This window comes from Haliotis rufescens, unplaced genomic scaffold (assembly GCF_023055435.1).
Source record: "Haliotis rufescens isolate VD_foot unplaced genomic scaffold, xgHalRufe1.0.p SCAF_44, whole genome shotgun sequence".
NCBI lineage: Eukaryota > Metazoa > Mollusca > Gastropoda > Lepetellida > Haliotidae > Haliotis > Haliotis rufescens.
The window spans coordinates 1,692,006-1,702,944 of record NW_025964157.1 but is presented as its reverse complement, the minus strand read 5'-3'; the positions used below and the strand labels follow the sequence as shown (position 1 = coordinate 1,702,944).

At 44.4% G+C, this 10,939-nt stretch overlaps 1 protein-coding gene across 2 annotated transcripts; it reads left to right on the top strand.

Annotated features, from left to right (window-relative positions):
- The first annotated feature begins 2,597 nt into the window (after positions 1-2,597).
- On the top strand, positions 2,598-10,622 carry LOC124129773 (uncharacterized PE-PGRS family protein PE_PGRS54-like). 2 transcript variants are annotated; one of them, XM_048383121.1, is made up of 7 exons: positions 2,598-2,795; positions 4,716-4,918; positions 6,384-7,363; positions 7,700-9,126; positions 9,416-9,514; positions 9,681-9,791; positions 10,429-10,622. In XM_048383121.1, the coding sequence occupies exons 1-7, from the start codon at positions 2,621-2,623 to the stop codon at positions 10,539-10,541; spliced, it is 3,108 nt and encodes a 1,035-aa protein (XP_048239078.1). In that variant the 5' UTR covers positions 2,598-2,620; the 3' UTR covers positions 10,542-10,622. The 2 variants fall into 2 exon arrangements, with proteins under 2 accessions (XP_048239078.1, XP_048239077.1); XM_048383120.1 differs by having other exon boundaries at positions 6,384-9,126.
- Positions 10,623-10,939: the final 317 nt, after the last annotated feature.

The window sequence follows — 10,939 nt, the reverse complement described above, 5'->3', positions numbered from 1 at the left end:
GGAACACAGCGAACACGTAACAATATGAAGACCCGGGATATTAACGGTAAAGACAAAGATCAGGGTCATGATAACTCAAGATGTTGTGTGTCCACCATTAGCTGCACCCGCTGCCTGACACTTCCTGCACATGAGGGGTGGAGAAATAGGGTATAAATGTCGCTTCCAAGATTATTGTATTTATATAGCGATGTACATGTACACGTATGTGTGTGTGGCCGCTTGTACTAGTCGATTTATAGTGCTAGCCCACTGCGATACCATGCCGCAGTTTAACATGAATATCCTACTGAATATGAATATACTGAGCCGACAAGTCCTTGTGTTAGCCCCTTTATGACGAGCGCCAGACAGGGTAACAACAAGTGCCATCTTTTAACGTCTTTTGGTATGACGCGACCGGGGATCGAACCCCGGGCCCGTCCCTTTCGCTCTCCGGGCGGATGCTGTACCACTAGACCACGGAGGCGGTCTCCTGCCCATGAAAGTACAGATCCCTCATTGTACAAAGTTCGCACACTCGACTGTGATTCAGGACGGAGCTGTTATACTCGGTGATCCAACTCCTCTAATCGGTTTCATTCTGACGATTTAGAGGCCTGCGGAAAACCTGCGACAAAAGCATTATCGCGTTGAGAGACAGCTACAGCTGCTCAGAAACCCATGTGGCGTTGCTACCCGTGAAGATCTGGGGTAGAATAGGTCTTCAGCAACCCATGTTTGCCGTAAATCTATGCTGAGTCAAGAAATATTTGAACCGTGACATTAAAACTGCCCCTACTGAGCTGCAAAACGAATATATTTCTTAAACTTTTTTTTACTGATAAACAGCAGAATCTCTGCACTTGTACACAGCTGACGTAAATCCAAATTAACATATAGTTTCAACAGAAATCAGTAAAAGCATTATCGTGTCACTGGATTGTCTGGTTCATCGATCACTTGATTGTCTGGTTTGTTTACAGGCTACCGTCGTATGACAGGAGTACTGCTCTGCAGAGTCAGGCAATAAATACTTACCTTTAGATACAAATTGTGTGAACAGCGGTGCCACCGGTAGGCCAGGACATGTTTACCCATCTTACGAATTCCTGGTGTCATCACTGATATTCAGTGGTCCATTCATATGATTTTCAAAGCTTTTTTTTGCCATTTTCGCCAAATGGAATCAGTTTCGGCGGATAATCTAGACTGGTTATTCTCTGGCATTGACAATTTATATTATATAAGAACCACTTTGACATTCTCTTCATTTATTGTCAGAACGACCTCCAACCTCTCTTTATCTAAGATCAGAAACACCTCTTCCAACTCTTTATTGATTAGAAGAACCACTTCCGCCCATTCTTTATCTAATATCAGAACTGTCTCCACCCTCACTTTATCTAATATCAGAACGACCTACACCCTCTCTTTATCTAAGGTCAGAAACACCTCTTCCAACTCTTTATTTAAAAGTAGAAACACTATCGCCAACTCTTTATCTAATATCAGAACTATCTCCACTCTCTCAAAAGAAAGGGTACAACTTCTTCCAGAATTTCCTGAAGTTTAACATATGGTTTAAACAATATATATTTTCGAAAGAAATTGGTGAACAGGCATATACCGGCCTATATAAGGACCTCTTCCCCGCACAATCAAAGACAGACAAGACAAGACAGAACAGCAATCCTAGAGATAGGGGAAATTTACATAAATAGAAATTTGTAACAACATGTTACTAACATTTATTACAATGTATTAAATTAGCCTATGAAAATCTGTTTGTGAGGGTCATAGTTATGTACAGATTAAATAATGTTTGATATTAATATCATCTTTGAGATTAATATTTCCAAAAACAACACGGTCTTGATATTAAATCCCTTGACATAAAAATAACATGTTGATCTAATAGCACAACGATTTAAACATTGGAATAAATACTAAAGACTGTCTCCGTTACGATGACCACATCTGCAAGTAGGATGCATACATCTGTAAAACCCGTGTTCGTTTAAATGGCTACAGTCCAATGTTAATATACAGTGAATAATTGGACTCAATCTATTACCAAATGATTTAAAAATGTGTGCACATTACATTCAGCAAACGTTCGTGATTTTCTAAATTTAATGAAAAATTCTGTACAAAGATATTGATGATCCAACCTATTCCAGTCAAAAAAAACAGAAGGCAAAACTGCTTTTTGGGGGATAAACATAAGGTAAAGAGGGTTCTGGAGTATGTTGGATGATCTAGTTTCATATGTGGAAGTGGTAGATAGATTCGGGGAACTAGATCTCATAGACATGATGGCGTTTACTTAACATTTTGTCCAAAAGACACATTTTGTATCTAAATTAATATTACCTGGTTTTCTGTGTGTATTAACTTACATTTTCGCGTTCCTGCTGTTACTAATATTGGAATTATAAACATATATGTATCTTACATGAGTTCAGCACATGAAAATAATAAGACTAAATATACGTCCTACCTTTATATACCGTGTCTTATCAGTCACGTGATTGTCTCTGCGAATTACACCAGAAGAAAAGAAACCAACGTTAGATAAAATTCTATCTCGTCAATATAAAGGCTGCACTGGATCAGTCCTGATAGTCACTCCTGCAGAATGAAGTCCCTTCTCCTCATCTTAGTGGCGGCCACGGTGCTCGGGGTGGTGATGTCTCTTCCCTTCCGGCGAGAAAAACTGGAGCAACTCATCCCTCTTGCCCGCAATCTGGGGGCGACGAAGTTCGCCCACTTCGTCCATGAAGCCAACCTGATAGCGAACTTCACAAGGAAGGGTACGTCAATGCATGTTTGTGAGCAGGTTATTACTACCTGACAGCTAACTTCACAAGGAAGGGTACGTCAATGCATGGTTGTGGGCAGGTTATTACAGAGTGGTTCAGTTGGGATGACCTCTCCATTCTTGCAGCTGACCATTGTAGTTACTTTTGTCAACGCGACGTAGACGATAAAATACTGACAACCATACGGTCTGAATTAGATGTAGGGGATAGGACACTGAGGCAAGAATTAGGAATCCCCATGGACACTAATTGTTAGGATGCCAACCCTCTCCCGAACATCATCTAATGTTTTACTCTGATTCTCATTGCTCACGTCGAATCCCGAATACTGCTTAACACAAATCCTTTTAGCACTTTATATGCTTTAGCAAAGTGCATGCGTCGAGATCTAACGACAAATACAACATACTTCACTTCCTAAGGCACTAACTTTCAAATACGAGTATTTTTACCTATCCAGTTGGAAACCGGACCGGAACAGACTTCTTATCCGTCATTACGCTAGGCGATGACGGCTAAAGAAATTCGTACCCTCTCGATGACTAGAATCCGATAAGTACACTGAATGTTGCATGATCGAAAATCATCTCAATGTAGCTAAAAGTTGATATCAAAGTCGTCAAAAGGGAGCAACACAGAGATGTACAGAAGCCCAATGGTGCCACTTTGGCAGGAAGATAATATTTGTTTTTTAAATCGATTTTTTTAATGAATTATTTATATACTTTGCTATTTATGTATTTCCATTATATTTTCGTTATTGAGGTTCTTTCTCGTTATCTAGATTATTCTTCCGTAATTTTCGATTATTTTCTCGTTTTATCAAGTATATTTAAAAAACTCGAAATTTTGTATTATTTACTTGCTTTTTCAATTATTAAATATTTTGCAAATATCGAGAAAAATACGAAATTTCGACTTTTTGAAATAACGAGAAAATAATCTAAATTACGAGAGAATAATTGGAGTACCCCCAACATTTCATAAGTTTGGCTTAGTTCTGAAAATAAAGTTCTAAAACTGGGCCGAATTTTTAAATAAATAGCTAAGCTTCATTCGATTGACTCAGTGGGCCCACATTTGTAATTAGTTTGCAGGAATATATTGTCATATTGATGGGAAACGTATTTATGTACTATTTAGTTTGACAGTACCTCCGCGATAGGTATACACATTCTATGAAGCTGACGTCACTAGCTGATCACTCTTAGTTTTGCAAAAATAGTTTCAAAGCAAGAAACTTACTTCAAATTATATGTCGAGATGTTTTTGCACCTCACACGTTTCCATATTATTAATATGACTATTAATGAGCCCACAATCTAGTTATGCGAGTTCTGCTGTAGTTTCTTCTGTCAATATACATATAGCCTGATTATAGGCATTGACCGTAACACATAGATTCAGAGTGATAAAAAACCTCCCACAAGACTGTAGGACGAGAGCGATGACTTCAACTACATTTCGCAACTTTAGAGGTACAATGCTCTTTCTCCTTAGATTTTAAAGAGGGTCACACAAATCTTGCTCAAAAGTTGTTTGATCATGGTCTCAGTTACTCTCTCAAAACGATTTATGCATGTGGATAACATCTGTAAGAAAATGTCTGATGCAATTCCCTATTTAGGTCATATGTTACCTGCTGTTGTAAGGTGAACAATTGACTTGTGTTTGCACGTATTTGGGACGGATGCACCGGTGGGGCAGGATTCGCTCACCTTTCTCAAACACCTGGTATCATTTTTATTTGATAGTGATTCGTAACAAATGCGTATGACATAAAGAGAATCGGACACGGGCGATTTCTGTGATTACGGAAAGCTGTATGGATGTTTATTTTCTTGGAGAACAAAAGCCAGTTTATATGGGAACCTTGGACAAGATACTCTAAGCAGTTACGTCTTGTTTCAGCCGGGAACTTCACCCTGTTCGTGCCGGACAACGCGGCCTTCGAGGGTCTGCCTGAAAACATCGCACGCAACAAGACTCTGCTGGCACAGCTCGTCCTCTTCCACTCAGTCAGCGGAACCTACAACAGATCCGAGTTGATCCGGAACAAGAACCTAACGACGCTGTCGGGGGGATTCCTCTACTTTAACGAGACTAAGAAAAAGGTAGGCATGAACTGTACTTATACCACACTAAGACCGAGGTAAACAAGAACGACAGACGCTGTCGTGTAAATGACTGTACTTTAACCACACCAAGGCCGAGGGAGACAAGAACGACAGACGCTGTCGTGTAGATTTGCTTTACTTAAACTTAGGGCAGGATAGCATCAGCCCACCACTGAGTGGACTGTTTCTTGACTGACTGCTTTTTAAGACACATGCCCATCTCGACACTTTGACCTCACTTCGGAGGTGTTGAGTTTCTGCGACCCGTTCTGGGCTCGGCTCCGGATTCTTGGGCTCAAAACGGTCGTAGGGGTCCAAGCCAATGTCTGTCCCTCTGAAGCCTTTTGACAGTTTGTCTGCAATTTACATTAGAAACACTTGCACAGAGCCCCTGATCGAGCATATATATGTGCATCCAACATATTCCTGACAGGACAGGGTGCAGGGGAAGGTATATGCTCGATAGTACATACACCTGACAGGACAGGGTGCAGGGGAAGGTATATGCTAGATAGCACATACACCTGACAAGACAGGGTGCAGGGGAAGGTATATGCTAGATAGGACATACACCTGACAGGACAGGGTGCAGGGGAAGGTATATGCTAGAAAGTACATACAACTGACAGGACAGGGTGCAGGGGAAGGTATATGCTAGATAGCACATACACCTGACAGGACAGGGTGCAGGGGAAGGTATATGCTAGATAGCACATACACCTGACAGGACAGGGTGCAGGGGAAGGTATATGCTAGATAGCACATACACCTGACAGGACAGGGTGCAGGGGAAGGTATATGCTAGATAGTACATACACCTGACAGGACAGGGTGCAGGGGAAGGTATATGCTAGATAGTAAATACAACTGACAGGACAGGGTGCAGGGGAAGGTATATGCTAGATAGGACATACACCTGACAGGACAGGGTGCAGGGGAAGGTATATGCTAGATAGGACATACACCTGACAAGACAGGGTGCAGGGGAAGGTATATGCTAGATAGTACATACACCTGACAGGACAGGGTGCAGGGGAAGGTATATGCTAGATAGTACATACACCTGACAGGACAGGGTGCAGGGGAAGGTATATGCTAGATAGTACATACACCTGACAGGACAGGGGGCAGGGGAAGGAATATGCTAGATAGTACATACACCTGACAGGACAGGGTGCAGGGGAAGGTATATGCTAGATAGAAGATACACCTGACAGGACAGGGTGCAGGGGAAGGTCAATGCTAGATAGAAGATACACCTGACAGGACAGGGTGCAGGGGAAGGTATATGCTAGATAGAAGATACACCTGACAGGACAGGGTACAGGGGAAGGTATATGCTAGATAGTACATACACCTGACAGGACAGAGTGCAGGGGGAGGTATATGCTAGATAGTACATACACCTGACAGGACAGGGTGTATACCGCCTAGCATGTATGTCCTTTTTATCTTCATGCAGGTAGTGCTTGTAAACAACGTCACTATCACTGGATTCAACAAGCGAGCCTCGAACGGGTTCATCTTCTTTGTAAGCAAGGTCATACTGGAGGGATCAGGACTGGTGAACAAAACTAACAACAAGAAGTCTGGACAAGTCCGCCGTCAAGCATATGTCTTGTGTCGTAATGGCACATGGGGTGTCAACTGTACTCTCCATGGCAACGGTACACATGGAAACGACACACATGGAAACGGCACATTATGCGACAACGGGTTCTGGGGTGTCAACTGTACTCTCCATGGTAACGGTACCCACGGCAATGGTACCCAAGGCAACGGCACATTATGCGGCAAAGGGTTCTGGGGTGTCAACTGTACTCTCCATGTAAATGGTACGAATGGCAACAGTACCCATGGAAACGGCACATTATGCGGCAACGGGTTCTGGGGTATCAACTGTACTCTCCATGGCAACGGTACCCACGGCAATGGTACCAATGGCAACGGCACATTATGCGGCAACGGGTTCTGGGGTGTCAACTGTGCCCTCCATGTAAACGGTACCCAAGGCAACGGCACATTATGCGGCAAAGGGTTCTGGGGTGTCAACTGTACTCTCCATGTAAACGGTACCAATGGCAACAGTACCAATGGAAACGGCACATTCTGCGGCAAAGGGTTCTGGGGTGTCAACTGTACTCTCCATGTAAATGGTACCAATGGCAACAGTACCAATGGAAACGGCACATTATGCGGCAACGGGTTCTCGGGTAACAACTGTACTCTCCATGGCAACGGTACCCACGGCAATGGTACCCAAGGCAACGGCACATTATGCGGCAACGGGTTCTGGGGTGTCAACTGTACTCTCCATGTAAACGGTACGCATGGTAATGGCACACATGGAAACGGCACATTATGCGGCAACGGGTTCTTTGGTGTCAACTGTACTCTCCATGTAAACGGTACGCATGGCAATGGTACCCATGGAAACGGCACATTATGCGGCAAAGGGTTCTGGGGTGTCAACTGTACTCTCAATGTAAACGGTACGCATGGCAATGGCACACATGGAAACGGCACATTATGCGGCAACGGGTTCTTGGGTATCAACTGTACTCTCCATGGCAACAGTACCCATGGCAATCGTACACAAGGCAACGGCACATTATGCGGAAACGGGTTCTGGGGTGTCAACTGTAGTCTCCACGGCAACGGTACCCATGGCAATGGTACCCAAGGCAACGGCACATTATGCGGAAACGGGTTCTTGGGTATCAACTGTACTCTCCATGGCAACGGTACCCATGGCAATCGTACACAAGGCAACGGCACATTATGCGGCAACGGGTTCTGGGGTGTCAACTGTAGTCTCCACGGCAACGGTACCCATGGCAATCGTACCCAAGGCAACGGCACATTATGCGGAAACGGGTTCTGGGGTGTCAACTGTACTTTCCATGGCAACGGTACCTATGGCTATGGTACCCATGGCAATGATACCCAAGGCAATGGCACATTATGCGGCAAAGGGTTCCGGGGTGTCAACTGTACTCTCCATGTAAACAGTACGCATGGCAATGGTACCAATGGCAACGGCACATTATGCGGCAACGGGTTCTGGGGTGTCAACTGTAGTCTCCACGGCAACGGTACACATGGCAATGATACCCAAGGCAACGGCACATTATGCGGCAACGGGTTCTGGGGTGTCAACTGTACTCTCCATGTAAACGGTACGCATGGCAATGGTACCCATGGAAACGGCACCTTATGCGGCAAATGGTTCTGGGGTGTCAACTGTAGTCTCCACGGCAACGGTACACATGGCAATGGTACCCAAGGCAACGGCACATTATGCGGCAACGGGTTCTGGGGTGTCAACTGTACTCTCAATGTAAACGGTACGCATGGCAATGGTACCCATGGAAACGGCACATTTTGCGGCAACGGGTTCTTGGGTATCAACTGTACTCTCCATGGCAACGGTACCCATGGCAATCGTACACAAGGCAACGGCACATTATGCGGCAACGGGTTCTGGGGTGTCAACTGTACTCTCCATGGCAACGGTACCCACGGCAATGGTACCCAAGGCAACGGTACATTATGCGGCAAAGGGTTCTGGGGTGTCAACTGTACTCTCCATGTAAACGGTACGCATGGCAATGGTACCCATGGAAACGGCACATTATGCGACAAAGGGTTCTGGGGTATCAACTGTACTCTCCATGTAAACGGTACCCATGGCAATGGTAAATACGGCAACGGCACATTATGTGGCAAAGGGTTCTGGGGTGTCAACTGTACCCTCCATGTAAACGGTACCCATGGCAACGGCACATTATGTGGCAAAGGGTTCTGGGGTGTCAACTGTTCTCTCCATGTAAACGGTACCCATGGCAACGGCACATTATGTGGCAAAGGGTTCTGGGGTGTCAACTGTTCTCTCCATGTAAACGGTACCCATGGCAATGGTACCAATGGCAACGGCACATTATGCGACAACGGGTTCTGGGGTGTCAATTGTACTCAACATGGAAACGGTACCCATGGCAACGGTACCCATCCGAACGGCATATTGTGCCCAAACGGGACCTTGGGTATCAACTGCAATCGCCTTGGAAACGGTACCCATGGCAACGGTACCCATGGCAACATGACGCATGGCAGCATCACTCATATTCTAAGCAAGGGCTATGATCAGTACAGTACCTTGATTGCTGACTTGATGAAATCTGGTGTCTGGAGCGAGCTCGAGAGTAAGTAACACAATTACTTCTTTCAGACATTGTGTCACTGTCTTGAATGGCTTTCTCATCAACATGTACTATAAACCTTGAGTTTTCTCCAGTCCTTGATCCTAGTGAATGAATATGTAATCATTGGCATAAGCCACGTTAATATAACACATTGTTTTTATTGATGAAACTAAAATATTAACTTGACGAAGAAGAGGTTTGTCACACAACCCTTATCCTTGTGTGGAGATGCGGCCATGTTTAGATACAGTGATGAAACACGTATTCCTGACCTTGTCTCTTCCTGTAGGGCCTCAAGTGACCCTCCTCGCGCCAACCAATGCAGCGTTCAGCAAGCTCCCGACAGCCTACAGAAACAACCTGGACAATGACGCCAAATTCCTGGAGAGTACGGGCACCTTTTTATTTGGCATTGCACATCATCCACGCATGACTTAATAATAACTGGATGTTTCTTGCAATGATATTTACCTCCAGCAAAGGTCCAGCTGTATTGAAAGACCAATGACAATATCGTACACAGTGGTGATGTGTGCAACGTTTGGTATTTTTAGGTACCATGATGTACCACGTCCTGGACGGAATCCACGCCCCCGCCTCTCTGCACCAGAACGACATGCTCACCTCCCTAGAGGGACATCGTATCCACGTCTCCATGCAGAACGGTGAGACTCATATCATGGTAGACACAGGACTGTATACATGGTAGTCACAAGGACTGTACATGTCGAAGAAACAAGTCAGTAGACATAGAAGCCACAATCAGTACACATAGAAGCCACAAGCCAGTACACATAGAAGCCACAAGTCATTAGACATAGAAGCCACAAGTCAGTACACATAGAAGCCACAAGCCAGTACACATTGAAGCCACAAGTCAGTAGACATAGAAGCCACAAGTCAGTAGACATAGAAGCCACAAGCCAGTACACATAGAAGCCACAAGTCAGTAGACATAGAAGCCACAAACCAGTACACATAGAAGCCACAAGTCAGTACACATAGAAGCCACAAGCCAGTACACATTGAAGCCACAAGTCAGTAGACATAGAAGCCACAAGCCAGTACACATAGAAGCCACAAGTCAGTAGACATAGAAGCCACAAGTCAGTACACATAGAAACCACAAGTCAGTACACATAGAAGCCACAAGCCAGTACACATTGAAGACACAAGCCAGTATGACTGCACACTTACTATGACTTACTAAACAAACTTATACCTGTCTCTTCCTGACGCTCCAACCGTTATGATTTGCTATTGTACAGACTAGAAAATCATTCCGTTGTGAATACATTGCAGGTTACGTTCAGCAGTTCAACCAGGCCAGCATCATGAACGAGATTCACGCCACCAACGGCATCATCTACGTCCTGGACGTCGTCCTTCACTTGCCAAGCAACCCTATTGTGTGATGGAGATGTAGAGGTACCCCTGTACACGTGATGCAATACTACTTGATGTAGAATATTGCAATAAAATGTTACTGCATCGGCTGTATGCTTTCTCCTTTAACTTATTACACATGCCGCAACACTTATTGTTTAACACAAACCCCGACACTAAATGTCTGCCACTTCAAATTTTTACACGTCACAACGCTACATGTCTGCTATTTCAAATTATTACACCTGCCACAACGCAACATGTGTGCTACTTCAAATTATTTCACGCCACAACGCTACATGTGTGCTACTTCAAATTATTTCACGCCACAGCGCTACATGTCTGCTACTTCAAAATATTACACCTGCCACAACGCTACATGTGTGCTACTTCAAATTATTTCACGCCACAACGCTACATGTGTGCT